This window comes from Rhipicephalus microplus, chromosome 3, assembly GCF_043290135.1.
Source record: "Rhipicephalus microplus isolate Deutch F79 chromosome 3, USDA_Rmic, whole genome shotgun sequence".
Classification (NCBI taxonomy): domain Eukaryota; kingdom Metazoa; phylum Arthropoda; class Arachnida; order Ixodida; family Ixodidae; genus Rhipicephalus; species Rhipicephalus microplus.
The window spans coordinates 174239561-174257225 of record NC_134702.1 but is presented as its reverse complement, the minus strand read 5'-3'; the positions used below and the strand labels follow the sequence as shown (position 1 = coordinate 174257225).

Here is a 17665-nt window from a genome sequence, read left to right as displayed (position 1 = left end):
ACCAACTGTCCCACGTCAGAAATAGTGGATAACGCAGACACATCAATGAGCAACATTGACATCAATCCTGATCTGTCCACCGATAACCAGACTGCGCTGCGAGCGCTCTTGTTCGAGTACAGGTCTTGCTTCGCAAGTTGCTCAAAGATCCGCCAGACGTCCATCACTCAGCACAGGATCATCACGTACGAGGACGCACGCCCAATACACCAGCACCCCTACCGCGTGTCGGCTAAAGAACGTGAAGCGATACGTACGCAAGTTCGCGAGATGCTTGACGATGGCGTTATCGAACCATCCAACAGCCCGTGGTCATCTCCAGTCGTGCTTGTTAAAAAGAAAGACGGATCGCTACGCTTCTGCGTTGATTACCGAAAGCTCAACAACGTGACCAAAGAGGATGTGTACCCGCTACCGCGTATCGACGATTCGCTGGATAGACTTCGTCGTGCCCATTATTTCACTTCTCTCGACCTCAAAAGCGGGTACTGGCAAATCGAGGTAGATCAGCGAGACCGCGAAAAGACAGCATTCGTGACTCCAGACGGCCTATACCAATTTCGAGTACTCCCTTTCGGCTTGTGTTCAGCGCCGGCAACTTTCCAGCGAATGATGGACACTGTCCTCACAGGGCTCAAGTGGCAGACTTGTCTTGTCTACCTTGATGATGTGGTGGTCTTCTCTGCCACGTTCGAGCAGCACCTACAGCGCCTGCGCAGCGTGCTGGAGGCTATCCGATCGGCGGACCTCACTCTAAAGCCACAGAAGTGCCACTTCGGCTATGAAGAACTGAAATTTCTTGGACATGTAGTTAGCGCTGAAGGAGTCCGGCCCGATCCAGACAAGCTTGCCGCTGTTGCCGAATTACCAGCTCCTGTCGATAAGAAAGCCGTCCAGCGCTTCCTTGGTTTGTGCGCCTACTATCGCCGGTTCATTCATGGCTTTTCACAGATAGCAGAACCTCTGACTCGTCTCACAAGGGACGACACGCCGTTTGTCTGGGAAAACGAGCAACAAGCAGCTTTTGATGAACTGCGACAGCGCATGCAATCAGCACCCGTTCTCGCTCATTTCGACGATGATGCTGACACGGAGGTCCATACTGACGCTAGTAACGTTGGGCTTGGTGCAGTGCTCGTTCAGCGTCAAGACGACATCGAAAGGGTGATAGCCTACGCCAGCCGCTCTCTATCCCGTGCCGAGGCGAATTATTCCACTACGGAGAAAGAGTGCCTCGCAGTCGTGTGGGCAATCACCAAGTTTCGCCCGTACCTTTATGGTCGTCCCTTCAAGGTAGTGACGGACCACCATGCCCTCTGCTGGTTGGCAAGCCTGCGCGACCCTTCAGGACGGCTAGCACGGTGGAGCTTGCGGCTGCAGGAATTTGACGTCACCATCGTCCATAAGTCCGGCCGTAAGCATGAAGACGCTGACACACTGTCACGCGCACCCCTTCATGTCGTCAGTCAGGAAGCAGAGGAAGACGAAGGCTTCCTGGGCGCCATTAGCTCATCAGACTTGAGTAAACTGCAGCGGGATGACGCAGAAATTCGTCCGATCATCGATCATTTAGAGGGCCAGGACACAATCATACCACGTCATTTATCCCGCTCGTTGCCGTCATTCTGCCTTCGAGAGGGTGTGCTGTACAAGAAGAACGCTCGTTCGAACAACCGTACCTACCTCCTGGTGGTTCCTCGAGACATGCGAGACGACGTCCTTTTCGCTTGCCATGACGAACCCACATCCGGTCATCTGGGCTACTCACGGACACTTGCCAGAGTGAGTGAGAGGTATTATTGGCCAGGACTTTCGGCAAGCGTCAAGAAGTACGTCAAGAGCTGTCGGGAATGTCAGCGTCGAAAGCAACCATCTGTTAAGCCAGCTGGTTTGCTTCAGCCGATTGAAGCACCCTGCACGCCGTTCGACCAAGTCGGCATGGACATTCTCGGGCCATTCCCCCTATCTGTGGACAGCAACAAATGGGTGATCGTCGCGACCGACTATCTGACACGCTACGCTGAGACGCAGGCGATCCCACGAGCCACGGCTTCTGAGGTAGCACAATTTTTCATGCGCCACATCGTGTTACGACACGGTGCTCCTTCCACTATAATAACGGACAGAGGGACGGCATTCACGGCGCAGCTTATGGACGAGGTTTTCAAACTGAGCAACACCAGACACCGAAAGACAACTGCGTACCACCCGCAAACCAACGGACTTACCGAGCGACTGAATAAGACCATTGCAGACATGATCTCAATGTACATCGACGTACAGCACAAAACATGGGACCGGATCTTACCTTACGTGACCTTCGCGTATAATACCGCCGTGCAAGAGACCACGCGATTCACGCCATTTCGGCTTCTCTACGGCCGCGAAGTGCAGACCATGCTGGACTCTATGCTACCGTGTCAAGACGAAGACGAGTTGACAACTGACGCCGATGAATTCGCAGAGCGTGCTGAGGAAGCCCGGCAGCTCGCGCGACTACACATCGGCCAGCAACAGCAGGCAGACGCACGGCGCTATAACATCCGCCACAGTGAAGTATTTTACAACCCCGGAGACCAAGTTTGGGTGTGGACGCCCGTCCGCCGCCGTGGCCTTAGTGAAAAGTTACTGAGCCGGTACTTTGGCCCTTATAAAGTGTTACGTCGCGTCAGTGACGTGAACTATGAAGTGGTTCCGGACTCAACATCGCAGGCACGGAGTAGGACACGACCGAGGTCGGATGTCGTTCATGTGTTGCGCATGAAACCATTTATTGCGCGTTGTTCATAACTTTTTTCTTGCCGTACAGCGTTCTTTGCGTTATTTATTTATTTTTGTGAACTTGCTTCTTCGTCCACTGATTTTTCCTATATTGGCACGCTCGTTCATTTCTATTTTTACTTTATCCGAATTTCCAATTTCTTTTTTTCCACGTGCCTATGTCGTAACATCGTGGTGGTGCTATGTACTTTTCTTTCCCCCTTTTGGGACTTTTTTTTCTTTTCGAAAGGGGGGATAATGCCACCCACACGTAGTGGGTCGACTGCAAGAGCGGCTCTACCATCTGGAGGAAAGGAAGAAGAATTGCGTGTCTTTTCTCGGCTCGAGAGCCAGCCACGACTGACGCATCGTCCTAGAGCTAGCTACCCGGTTGTTCAATATATCTCCCAGTACTTGTGACTCATCGTGACAATATATATATATATATATATATATATATATATATATATATATATATATATATATATATATATATATATATACATATATATATATATATATATATATATATATATAAGTGCAAAAAAAGACACTGCATGGCCGCAAGCCATTTTGAACTTTGAACTAGGTACGCACTAAGGATAGGATATGGCTGTCGTGTTCAACTCTTGAAGGCGAAGCTTAACGGTCCCCTAATTTTTACCATCCTCCAAAAACCCGTTAATGCGGTGAGCAAACGATTCACTTACTTCGGCTGAGTATTTAGAAGGCCAGAACTGAGTTTCTGGACGACGAACATGCCCACGCAAATGGGAAAACGAAAGCGAAACCAAGCGTGACAATAAGAAGCGTACCCTTAGCGGGGTTTGCGAAGTCAGCCGTGAAATGAGAAAACGTGCAATGCCATGGAGAAAAGAAACCTTCTTGAAAATTCACTTCTTGAAAGGAAAGCTTGAATTATAGAGTTTCATACAATAATTGTATGAAGCTCTGTGAAATGAATAAAGGTGTTGGATTTCTATTTATTTAACTCTAACCGGCAGGATAATTGATTGCGATGCGTTTACTAAAGGGCATAATTAAGCAAGGACCGAGAATTCATTGGTGATAAAATTAACTGCCAAAGAACAGGTTTACAAAAAAAAAAATCAATTGTAGATCAACGACACGCCCAGAAAACACATCGGCAGCGGCGGCGCGCCGATCAGTTGGCGGCGCAGGCGACGTTTTGACGCACATTGTGTCTTGTGGTTCACACGTTCGGATGGCGCGTAGCGGGTCGTGAAACTATAGAAGTATAAACAGTGGCGGTGTTTGTCGTTGCTTGCCGTGCTTCTACCCTCACGGTGCCAGTGCAGTGCAGCTCAGTTGAAGGTGCCATGAGAACTCTATGAGAAAACATGCAACCGATACAAACGAAAAAATTTCTCTTTTTGTCGTCAAGATGGCAGCGCCCACGAAACTCCAATCAGGGTAGTTCGTTAACGCTGAGCCGCTGAAAAGAAGTCGTGTCGGAATGCTCGTACCGTCACTGTGTGCTGGTTTTGTTATCCTTGTTATCCCTAGACTCTCGCCCTTGTTATCCTAGACTCTCGTCCTGTCCACCCTACGTTTATAGTTCACGCGGGAAAAAGAACGAGCTGCTCAGTGGATCGCGACGGTGAAAAGAAGGGATTTCAAGTCTTTGATAACCACTGTTCTCTGCTCGAAGCAGTATCGTGACAATAACTACCATCGGTGTTTATCGTTAGTGCATGTGATGGGAAGTCCGATAAAGTCTGATCAATTAAGGCCTTGCGTGGATCCATCTATCTTTGTTGATGAACAGCATGCATCGGATGCACCGAAAGAATATTTGTTGAAGAGGCCAAAAGGTGAGGTAAGATTTCGAATGTTGAAACTTTGTGGGTGAACTGTGTTAAAAAGAAAGAAAGTGAGTGAATCTCAATAATAATAAAAAAAAAAGGTGCTAGGCAGAAAGACATGATCTCTTTAATGCTATTCACTGCGTGCTTACACGAAGTTTTCATGGCCCTTGATTCGGCAAAGTGATGGGTATGAGTTAATAGAAATGTATACCTTAGTAACCTCCGATTCACTGATGACATTGCATCGATGACTAGCTCAGGGGACGAATTACAACTCATGATTACTTTATTGGACTAGGAAAGCAAAAGAGTTGGTCTGATTATTAGGTAGCATAAAAGTATTATGCAACAATCATGGCAGGGAACAGCACTTTGCGACGAGTAGCGATACTTTGGAATTTGTAAAGGAATACTAGAAAAATAAGGATGGGTTGGAGCACGTTCGACAAGCCTTCTCAAGTTATGAATGGTACATTTCAGTTTCAGCTTATTGAGCGTATTAGGGTGGGAGCTACATATAGGGAGAGGTATACAGAAAGAGGTCCCATAGTGTGAACACTGCAATGGGACCTCTTGTTATAAAATAGATAAAGAAAATAAAAACAGGAGCATAATCGCGAAAAAAGTGCATGATTATGTGTACAAAATAATAAAAGAGGCTTTATGGTATGCAATAACATAGAAAATATTTGACATTAATATACACAAAAAAATGAATTCAAAATGTAAAGCTAATAAAGTGCTAATGAAGCAGTCACTAGGAGTATGCACTAATAAATATTTCAGAAGAGAAAGAAAGTAATGAAAATAAATAAATAAGACACAAGAGTGTATGACAAAAAAAAAGGCAACGACCGTTACTGCACATAAGTCATATGTTTAAAGAAGGATTCAGGTAAAAGCGAACTGAATGTTTAAAGGCATTTACCAAAAAAGAGGTTTTAGTCTTCAAAGGCAGAGTGTTCCATACCTTGATGGCGGAGAAGCTCAATGTTTTCAGTCCGTAATTTTTGCGCACCTAGGGCAGTAAGATATTATTTTGAAAGGAGAAACGTGTATTGCTTGAGGAAGTTGTAATTTTATTACTTACAATATACACAACATTTGGATTATGTACCAGGTGGTAAGCATTGATTGATTGATATGTGGGGTTTAACGTCCCAAAACCACTATATGATTATGAGAGACGCCGCAGTGGAGGGCTCCGGAAATTTAGACCACCTGGAGTTCTTTAACGTGCACCCAAATCTGAGCACACGGGCCTACAACATTTCCGCCTTCATCGGAAATGCAGCCAGCCGGGATTCGAACCCGCGCCCTGCGGGTCAGCAGCCGAGTACCTTAGCCACTAGACCACCGCGGCGGGGCTACCAGGTGGTAAGCAATTATTTACACTATTCCTAAACAGAAAGATATAAAACAGCTGCATTGTCCCTGTATTGTGGATGCAACGAACAGTGGAAAGAAAAAAAAGGATAGTATCTTTAGCAGACAGGAAAATAGAGTGGGATCAGAAACAAAGAGGTGTCAAGGACATTATTGATGAAGTCATCAAGAATAAATGGGAAGAGCACATAGTGCATAGGCCCCGCCGCAGTAGTCTTGTGGCTAAGGTACTCGGCTGCTGACCCGCAGGGCGCGGGTTCGAATCCCGGCTGCGGCGGCTGCATTTCCGATGGAGGCGGAAATGTAGGCCCGTGTGCTCAGATTTGGGTGCACGTTAAAGAACTCCAGGTGGTCTAAATTTCCGGAGTCTTCCACTACGGTGTCTCTCATAATCATATAGTGGTTTTGGGACGTTAAACCCCACATATAAATATATATATATAACATAGTGCATAGGCAGGATAACCTCTTGTCATTGATGGTATTTGCATGGATTTTAAGAGAAGGTAAGCATTACAGATGCAGACAGAAAGTTAGATAGGCAGATGAGATTAAGAAGTTTGAAAGTATAATGCGGCAGCTGCAAGCGCAGGGCTGGGTTGAATGGCAGAACATGACAAAGAGCTTCGCCCTGCAGTTAGCGTATTGAGGCTAATGATGATCATAAGGTAGCAAGTATAAGAAGTATTCGACCAGTACGATACTGTCTGCTGTGAATTTCAAGTGCAGCTATTTAGGTGCTTCGATATTGCGTTGAGCTAAAGCAAGGGGGGGGGGGACTTCCTCGCTAACCAGGAGACTGCAGAAGGCACTGCGTGGCCGATTCTACAACAGCTGCTTCATACAAGCCTTCATTCATGCAGCACTTAATTTCCACATATGGCATCAATGGGTACCATTTCCATATGTCTTATTGGTGGTGTCATCGGTGACCGCACGATAGTGTTGCGTTATATACACCAAGTGTCCCTAAGACCTATGCAATTCTTTGTCTCCCAAGCCTCACAGTTTAACTCACTTTCTCGTGCCTGTGTGCGAGTGGCATGCGTCGCACTCCCACAAGAAAAACGAGCAGGCTCGAGGCATTGAAGACACTGTCACAGAGGCTCGCTGCACTCTGCTTAAATTCTACATTGTACTCGTTCGCTGTATCGGTTATGCCAACGGCTGCTCAATGCACGAACAGGCGGCTAAGAGCTGTGCTCCAAAATTGTTCTGAGGCGGTTTCATTGTGTGAAACTGCTTCATTAGAGAAGCTGTATTACACATGACAAGAATTTGACAGCACACATATACTGGAAGGAAAGTTCAGAGAGTAACTTTAAATGTGAAACATTTCTTGGTGAACCAAAGGCGCTTCAATTTTTTCTCTCTATTCGCCTTTGTCCAGATGCTATAGTGGTCACTTTTTGTACAGGGTATTTATCGAAACTCGCATAAGACATGAAGTATGACGAACACAATTCACAGGTCAAGACATGGCTAACATGAAAAATCAGGGTACCTAAGCGATAGGGCGACACATCAGAAAACATTGTAGGCAGTTTCTGGACATAATGGAATGTCAGTCCTTTTCTGCATGCAATTGTTTCTTAGCTTTATATGTTTTGCTGTGCTCTCTTTCCCATGACCATTTTTTATTTTTCTTCAGAAGCTGGTAGAATATCTCTGCTACTGTCCAAGTGTTCTTGAGAAGCTTTCAACTAGAAGTTCTACCTTCCCAAATTTGGGTTGAGCTCGATAACTGTTGTGGGCTCAAGAGCTTCTAAGATTGCCCTCTTTTACATATTTGTGGGGTGAATGTCTTCTTCGGTGACCTTGCAACCGAGATATGTCATAGATTTGTGAAAGAATCGAAAGAATAGGCGCTTATCCAAATTAAGCTTTAGATTACCTCAACCCCTGCAAGATGTATTCCGATGCTTGCTGGCAATCGCCAATGTCAGACTCTGTCATAGTCAAGTCACATTGCCGATGTATGTATCTTTTGTGTCGACTGCTGTGAAGCATCTTATCTGCCATCGCCTGAAATATAGATGCGATGACTGGTGCTTACTGTAAACGCTGGTTGCTTCCCTGGTGTAAGTAGCAGTGGTTGTTGTCATGGCAAAAATGACCTCTGTGCAGAAAGCACATTTCCGCCTGCTCGGACCGTGTACAAGTTCTTTCATCCTAGAGATGGGTAACGATATGTGTTCAACAAAGGGGTACTGTTGTTTTGTCCTCCTCAGATCAACATTTGCTTTCATTTTCCTTCGCAATGGTGATTAGTGGTGTAGCCTAGTTGCTGCTCAGCTTTCTCCTGCAATGGAAACAAATATTTCCTTGTGGAGCAAAACACGAGAGCGGGGCCTGAGTTTTTGAGAATATGTACTTGAAATTTTTGTACTGTTCTAGCTTTTGTTGAGAACATGCCTAAGTACTAGTGTATTAGAGCCACAGTTGTGCTTCGGCCGCAATCTGGCCAAGTTTAAGCCATTCAAGTTTTAGACATTCCATCAAATCTTTTCCAATCAGAACTGGTTACTTCCTGCCATTGTCCTTTACGACAATGCCATGTGAGAGCATGCTCTGGTTTTTGTACTTAACCACCACACCACACTGTGCTTTCAGCTGTATTCGCTCGTCAGTATATGGACGAGGTTACATTTCGCACGGTTCACATTTTACATGTGAAAATTTAGAGTGAGACTCTTGCTCTTCAGTAATACTGACTATGGCTTTTGTGTATGCATATTCAGTGTCTGCTCTTGAACTTTTATGCTCTCCGTAGCATGATTGGGTTGCATTAACCAAATTCGAGTCCTCGTCTGAAGATACAGGCGCATGCATGCTTTATCCCCCGCTAGCATTTTGCACATGCGTTTTCAAATGACCCACTCCTAACATTTCCAACAAATTGCAACATTTCCAACAATTGCAACAAGATAACTTGCCATGAGCAGGTTCCTGCCAAGGGCAAGTTATCTTTCCACCCACTTTTCTTCATATTTACATTACAATTTGGTCTAATATCTTCCCCTCTACTTTCCTTGGTATTATCGTCTGTTATATCTCATTATTATTGTGTAAAAACACGGAAAAATGAACCCTTAGGTGTGCACTTCTTTCCTTATTCATTAATGAGGGTCTCGTACTGGCAGACTTGGTGCCTTTAGGTTGTATACGAGGGACTATTGGTCAGCTGCCCACTCGTAACAAGTTCACGTGCTACATGACGCCAAACAGGCTCAAAACAGTGTGCCACACTCGCCGCCATGGCTACTAATGTCGCTGATTGCCAATCCCACGTTTAATTCTCCTATAAACCCTATAAAGTGGCTGGGGCGATCGCTGCTGTGGTAGCTCAGTGGTAGAGCATCGAACGCGTCATTCGAAGGTTGCAGGTTTGGATCCTGCCCACGGCAAGTTATCTTTCCACCCACTTTTCTTCATATTTACATTACAATTTGGTCTAATATCTTCCCCTCTACTTTCCTTGGTATTATCGTCTGTTATATCTCATTAATATTGTGTAAAAACATGGAAAAACGAGCCCTTAGGTGTGCACTTCTTTCCTTATATATATATATATATATATATATATATATATATATATATATATATATATATATATATATATATATATATATATATATATATATATATATATATATATATTTACTCGTTATGTGAGGACATTCACAAATGGCAATCCACCGGATGAAGTAATAGTTGAAGTAAGAACACCAAATGCTCATCGGTTCGCGCACCATAGCGGATACCTACCGGTGCATCGATGAAACATCAAGCCCCCCTCCCCCCCCAAAAAAAAGCGTTGCCGCAGCCACCTACAATTTGCCAAAAATATGAATTTCCCAGTCAGCAAACGCAGGTATAGTATAACGTGCGCCGCATTTTTCGCTCGCGCACAAAGTCGATGTTTTCGGAACGCCGTCATTGCCAGCCACCACGTTTGTCACACGAATCACTTGGGGCTTGAACGCTGGTTGGTGTTGCAGGTTGAACGCACCTTGCAAGCAAGCTGAGAAGTTGGGCCCTAAACGTAAGCCCACCATTAGGGGGGGGGGGGGGGGGGTGTAGTGGTTCGAAAATTTTTTGTCCTTGTTCTGACCTTGGGGGGCGCAGAATGCTGCTTAAGCCACCTTCGCCGCACTGTACTGGGGTCCCGCGATAAAGTGTCTTGTGATTTGGGAGGGGCTTTATAGCTAGTAATGGAACGCAGCACAGTTTTTAAATTACCGTATTTACTCGTGTAATCCTCGCACCCCCCACATCGCCCCCCAAAAGTACGATTTTTTTTTTCCTCGAGTAATCATCGCACCCCCGAAAACTACCGCAATAATGTCGTTGCTCGTTCCAGCAATTGATGATGATAGTCTGCACCGTTTGGCGCCATCTCTTAAGCATCAAGCATACTATTGCATGGAGATTCGATCCAATCCAAGCCAAAGTAGCCAGTGCGCGTTGCGGTGTGTATTGTGTGTTGTGTCGGTAATCTTGGCACGTTATGGGGTGATACTGAAGCCGCACGGCTGCTTCAAGTTGCAAGTGATAGATGATGCGCTAAACAACGGCAACAGGGCCGCCGGTAGGCCCTTCGGAGCCTACGAGTTTTGAGTTCGCTATTGGTGACGGCAGCTGAAAGCCACCAAGACGCGTTGACCTGCCGTGTGCCTAAAACTGGGATTAGTGGTAAACTTTATTTCTTCATAGGGGAACTGCGGACGATTCTGTTAAATAGTCATCAGCCCAACACTAAGGTTAAAGTGTTCTAGAAAAGGGTAGTGGGCCGACTGGAGGCCGTGCACTGACGCACTTTATGTCTCACCTGGTAGACGGCGCCACCACCACCTGCAATGGAAGCGACTCGTTGCTGCTCTCGGCCAATGCAGCGCGAAGGTTAGTTTGCCAGCGCTTCAAGCACAAACTACTCTTGTGCAACCCCTGTTCATAGCCATTTTCGTTGCTTTTCTTCTTTTGCCTAAGCATATTCTTGCTTTGGCCGTCGTTCTGGCACATGAAGTATCGCTAAACATGAGCGCGTCATCAGCGGGATGCAATATACGCTGTAAACAGCCAGTTTTGTATTGCGCTCTCGCAGTTTTATTGCCTTAAGATAATTGATTTATGAAACCACTTACTGCTTATGAAGCATGCCAAAGTGGAGGACTCCGGAAATTTCAACGTGCACTGACATCGATTGCCTTTAGATAAATGAGACTGATGTTTTCATGATCACTAATTTAATAAGTCGCAGAGTGGCATATAAGCGGCTCACATTTCTCCACCAATATGCTAGCGTTTGTACTCAATAGTAACTTTAGTGAAGTCGTACTCTCACTAAATAAAACAATGTTACTGCAAACTTAAGCACCTTACGCGCTCTCAGCTGATATATTCTCCTGAAAGTGCAAGAAAATGTGTGGTAGCGCACAGAAGGAAAGACTTATCCTAATCATGCCCAAGAAATAAAAAAGAATTTGTAATGAAGGCGTGGAAAAAAATATAGACAACAATCGTTCACGGGAATAACTTAAATGTTTATTTGGTGGGGCAGCACAACGACCGTACTCCACAAAAGCCATGCATATCAATCACTTTCATTTTTTTTTTCTCAAAGTGAAAACAGATGGAAAAAGCTGAAATAGCTTGAAGAGGGCCTTGCCCCATTATGTACTTATCAGCGTGTGCGACAAAGAGCATGTCTCCTAAAACAGCCCAATAGATGCTAGAAAAATATTCAGAACTACAAATAATCACAAAGAGATGCTAAATATTTTCAATAGCACACTTGGCATAAAAAGTTCACAAAAACACATGAACACTCAACACATATTGCTCACACAATAAATAAAGACACTGAATCAAAAGAAATACTGAAAATGACAAATAACAGACACATTTCCATTCAAATAACATGCATTTTTATAGAGATCTACAGATGTTCTCGTAGATCATATTAATCGCACTGTTGATGGTACGCCAAAGATCAAAGTCACCATTCACAATTGAATTAAGCAGAGTTGCCACTTAGTCAAGGGTTTATTGCTATAGTATGCGTGGCGAGTGGCAACATACTATTTTGCTTGTTTTTCAAATCTGGCATTCTCTTGTATCTGGGTCAGTGAAACAGAAAAAGAATATTCAGAAAGTATTCATACATCAAGTTTAACCTACACTTGTAAAATCCACACAGGAACAATATTAAATTTTTAAAAATCTTCTAAAGCAAGGAAAAAATATTTAACAGCAGCGGTTTATCTTTAAGTGCTTTGCTTTCTGGCGTTTGCCTGCTCTGTCTGTATTTAGCCCCTTAATGTAAAAATGAAGTCGTGTAACAATATAGAATTGTATTATTTTTTGAGAGAGCATTGAGACATGGCTTGGGCACCCAATCTCTTGCCAAAACCTTGCTTTCACAATGGTCAGCACATCTAAAATGCTGTCTGCATGGAGTTGTTCACAAGAAAAGCAGCCCGTGAACAAGTCTTCAAGCTTCTTTATGAACCGAAATAGGCAAGCACTTGAGTAGAGGAGTCCACCGTTGTCACGAATTAGTGTCAACCTTGCAAGCTGAAAGCTTTCGTCTGGGGCAGGCAGGGTAAGTAGTATCAAACAATCTTTACAATTGCTTTTCAAAATGCACTTTCGTGCCACGTAGCCAGCAATGTAAAATATAATTCTCGAGTCGCTCCTCGCAACATGCTGGCTGTGGTCCTGAGAAGGTATAACCAACGGCTGCGCATTCGGAGAAGAGCTCGGTGCCAAATCCATGCCTGCTGCATTTTGCGATGTGTCTCGTGGGCTACTAACTTCCAAAAGGGAACCTAGCATGCCCTCTTCGCAGTTTCCTTGACTGACACCTTTAACTAAACCATAAAATGACATGCAGTTTACTGTAATCAAAAACTAAGTTGGTGTTGGATGATCATTACTGCCAGAATATCGCCTGATTATACCGAAAAGGTTTTCCAAAGGATCCTAGCTAGTTTTTGCAGTCATTAGGTATTTAAAGCCAACATTTTCAGTGAGATAGTCAAGCAACTCTAGTGTACTCGAAATGGTCACACGTAGGCCAGCAGCAGTGGAATTGCTCAGAAAGCCTCCTCCACGTTTCGTATGCTGCTCCCATGCTTTGAGGTAGGACAGAAAATCGTGCAGCACTGCTGTTCCTGATGAACACGGTTTGAGGGCTTCAGCAGGGAACCGCGATGTCATCACTTTTATGAGCTGGTGGATTTTGCTGAAATATGCAAAACAGCTGTTTTCATAATTTTGTAGTTTACATTGCGTGATGCATTCTTCATAGTTATGAATGGCGCAAAACACACGCGACACAAAATGACGAAAAACACAAGGACGTCACTTTGTGTCTCGTGCGTTTTGCGCCGTTCATAACTATGAACCAAAACCAACTCGCCCAAATGTCGGTGCTAATGATGCATTCTATTAAGATATAATTTTCATTTACAAGTTGGTTATATCAGACATGTCACTACCTAATTTTAACCAGGATATGACAAGAGACGACTCACCTGAAGAACTCTTGTGTTACATCCATCCTTCCAAGTGTTGCTTCCAACTTGTCTTTGTATAGGTGGAAAGCTTGGAGGACTTTTGTCCCAAAAAGCTGGAAGGCATAGCTGACCTTGATCTTCTCAAATCCATTAGGATCCAGGTGACACCGTGTTATGCCGGGCATCACTTTAAGGGTCACGTTGGAGGAGCCTATTTTGTGAGCTTCCCTTACATGTTGCATATCAACCTGCAATGAAATTAAGTGGACCATATTGAAATGCACCTGGTTAAGCTTAGAGATAATGTAAGCATATATTAAATCCAATGTGTGATATGCGTAAAAAACATCAGACTTACATGACCTGCAGGGGTGTTGAATCCAGACTTCAGCAGCGAGTTCCGTAGGCATTTGATGAGATGTGGGAAGTCAGATATAAAATATAGGTGCCGTAATGCATCACTGGGGTGTTCAATTTTCCTAGTAGTAGAGTCAGCTGTCGCTTGGATCCCAAGTACTTTCCACATATTTCAATTCCAACTTGCACCATCGCAAGTAATAAAATCTACAAAGAGCCCTCTCTTTTCAGCTAGTATGGTTGCTTCAATAACAACTTTGGCGAGTGTGTCACCTTTCATGTTTCCATGTGTAGCAAAGTAACCAATAACTTGACTCCATTTGCCTTGAAATGGGACGAAAAGGATAATCATATTGTGGTCACATGGTACACCGTTGTCCTTGGAAGTTGTAAGTGGACCTAAATACACAAAACCCTCAATTGCACCCGACTTCTTCACTGAAAAGTGTTCTGACAGTTTCAGTTCGTCGATGACCAATCTACCGTGTTTCTTCCAAACATCAAGCTCCGCTGTCTTTTTCTTTAGCTGCTTTAGAACTCTCTCACTAAAGCCAAACACAGTGCGGTATGCATGTACACAGCGCTTCAGGGTTGATTTACATGGAAGGGCTAGGATGTTATTGCGACGAAGGTGTTCATACAGGCGAGGGCTCTTCATCTTCATGATTAAACAATCTATAGCCCAGCTTTTCGTATAGCGCAACCCATTGGGTTTTACTCTTGAAGCTGCAAAGCACTGTCGTACAGCTTCCTGCTGTCTTGGTGGAAGCCTTGCAATCTGTGCTTCTAAAGTTTCTGTTTTTATAGCAGCATTCCTAATTTGCATTTGTTCCAGCTTCTTTTTCACACTTTTCAAGCGAGAAAATAATCTAGTGTTTCTTCTGGCCACAACACGCAACTTCAGCGCTGCATATTGGCAATTCCTTCTTGCTGTTTGCTTCACCCGGGCTCGTCGGATTGGCAGTGCTCGTTTCAAATAGCGGCAAGACACACATTGTGCACCTGAAAGAAAGGTGCAGTGAATTAGGTTGCAATAACTGGCAAGAAATCTTTCGTAGCGACAAGTGTTATAGCTGTCATACTAGTGAAAATGCACATTATAAATACCTTTTTTATCAACCTGGCCAAGACACTTAATGCTGAAGTACATTTCGTTGCATGTAACCACATGGTCCTTTAGCTTCTTCATAAAAAATCGTTCTTCATAGTCTTCGTGAGATATTGCTCCAACGCAAATGCACATACGATCACTTGTTTTCAGCACTTCTTCTGCTGCTGCCTCTGTTTCCACGGTGCCTTCTTTCAACAGGGTACCCCTAATGAACACTTTGCAGTAGCTCGCAATGCGTGACTCAAAAAACATGACCACTTTTTCCGATCGTACTTCATTCTTCGGTGTCCGCACGGACGTGCAGTACACAATGCCTTTGTGATCTGGAAAGATGTACTTAGTCCAGTGCGGCGATGGTACCTCAAGACAGCTAAATAACGACATACGACTTGCGGTCTTCCTGCAGATTTTCTGAAGAAGAAACTTCTACATCGATGGCCAGCTGTTCGGCTTCTGGCCTCGATGCTGCAGCGTCTGGATCCGGAGTATTTACGGCGTTTGTGTGCAACACCGTCGAGTTGCCACTCGTGCACAGCCGGCGCTTCACTGGCGAAGCATGACTCTCAGACTTCCTTTTTCCAGGCGGCCTTTCTTTCACTGCTTTTTTGGTGAGATACGATGGCAAATTTGGCAAAATAGTGGGAACAGCGTCACTGCTCAACATAGGCCTCCCCCGTGGGATCCGCACTTCTTTACCGCCGATGGTGTGTACATAATCGCGAATTTTGTACCGAGGCTCGAAGTGGAGTTCGCAAACCGCACTTGTGTCTTCGAGTGGCTTGTCCGCACGGTGTAAATTATTCTCCCACAGTCTTCTGAGTCTCTCATCCCTGGGGACGACGAACAGTGACGGTTTTGGAGCACCTTTCGCGTGAACGTAGCCCGTCTGACATCCGGGCACATAACAATGGTTCTGGCGACGTGGTGCCATTCCGCACTAAGTGTCGATGACCGCGAGGTGTTCACTACCAATCTACATTATTCACAACTATAAGAACTGAAAAATAGAACGTATTGACAAAGCACTGCTCGGCCGTAAACCTGCAGCGACGACGACACACAGCCAACACAGAAGCGGAGTGAAAAGGTGAAAACTTCCATTGCTGGCGATGGTAGCGCCGCCACGCGGGCACTCAAGAAATGAAAACTCGTTGACTTTTTTTGCGCCACGGCAACGTACCCTCTCCCCGTAAAATGGGCTCACTACCCATTATTCTAGAACACTATACTGACGTCCTACGCTTACTTTTTGAGGGCTCCTGTTGAGCGCCGACCGCTACGCCCGCAACGCCCAAAAGCTTCGCGTATGGTATTCTAATTCTTGACTGTTTGCTTCCACTTTTTGTGTCTCAAATAAATCTTGCCTTGTGTTGAACCTCTGCTTTTATTGTTGAGGTAAGTTCTAATTAGTACTTCTTAAAGCTTGCTGTAAGGTGCCTTTGTGAGAATTCCGATTTGCGGCCACTTCGTTTTCTTTTTCGCTCTCTGCTTTTTCGTAGAAAGTTTTCCCCGCGTAATTCTCGCACCCCCCAACTTTGCATCGGTTTTCTGGCAAAAAAACTGCGAGGAATATGCGAGTAAATACAGTACTCATGCGTGCATGCGCCAGGTAATTGTGAGTATTTGTGATTTCTGGCGTCTAATAGAATTGCTGGCAATCATTTGGAGCATCGAATAGCACTTCTGCTGACCCCCCTCCCTCAAAGAAAAAGTTGTTTGCCAGTTTTTTTGTTTGCCATCCCTGCACCTCGGTCTTACGAATCTCCTTAATTTCAAGGTCGCTAGCTTGGCAGAGCCATATTTGAATTCGTAGAGTCTGTCGAAGGTTTCCACAGGCATTGCAAATGCTAATGTGGACTTCATTGTTTGCTCAGTGGGGTAATTCAAAACACTACTTTTATTTAAATACCAGTGCCCATGTTCACTGTGAATTATTTAGGAGGGTTGAATGTTTTGTAAATATATTTCTTTAAATGTAAGCCTTCTTTTTCATACTGTTCCAAGTTCGATCTTTCATAAGAAAATTTTTTCCCGTAACCTGCTCTGAATTTGGATTTTAGTGCTCCAAAAGCAGCATTTTGCTGCTCTGAAAATTACTCCAAATTCTATTTTAGCTGTTGCATCCCTGGGTGGTGCCCTGCTCCAGGCGGACATGTGGTACTGTCCAGTGGACGAAGGCGCAACCTTCTTGCTTTCATTCATGCCCAGCGGCTAGGCATTCCCCCTCTGTGGGTATGTACATACGCTCTTGGTTGCGAGCTATGAAGATATTAGCCAGCCCCGCGCAGGAATACAATACGCAATGCCTTTATTTAGTGCCTATATGCAGTATTTACTGACTGAAGTGCAGCATGAATTTTTGTCTTATCACAACCTATGTAAAAATGCTCAAAATATTACATCATGTCGAAACAAATCTGGTCTCTAGAAATAATTTTTCCTTTGATGTACACACTTCGTTCTAATTTACACTGATATGGCCCTAAGTGAAGACAGTCAAAACTGAAGTATTTGTGCTACGTAGCCCTAAAAATGCCTGTTTCAATCCATGAGTGCTGTACTTATACCGTCATGATGAATAGTGATACCTGGGTGAAGGCACATAACATGGCCGGCCCATGAACGAGTGCTGTCTATAAGTCATTAATCATTATTAAATGCGAAGCATTTCATTGCCCACTGTAAGCACTTTTGGCATCTAT

The 17665-nt window shown here is 44.5% G+C and overlaps 1 protein-coding gene across 2 annotated transcripts in view; it reads left to right on the top strand.

Annotated features, from left to right (window-relative positions):
* The first annotated feature begins 3941 nt into the window (after nt 1–3941).
* LOC142802720 (uncharacterized) overlaps nt 3942–17665 on the top strand; it is a 97211-nt gene continuing 83487 nt past the window's right edge. For both annotated transcript variants that reach the window (XM_075887737.1, XM_075887736.1), the window contains exons 1-2: nt 3942–4595; nt 5884–5966. In XM_075887737.1, the coding sequence (XP_075743852.1) occupies nt 4481–4595; nt 5884–5966 (198 nt within the window). In that variant the 5' untranslated portion in view covers nt 3942–4480. The remainder of the gene's footprint in view (nt 4596–5883; nt 5967–17665) is intronic.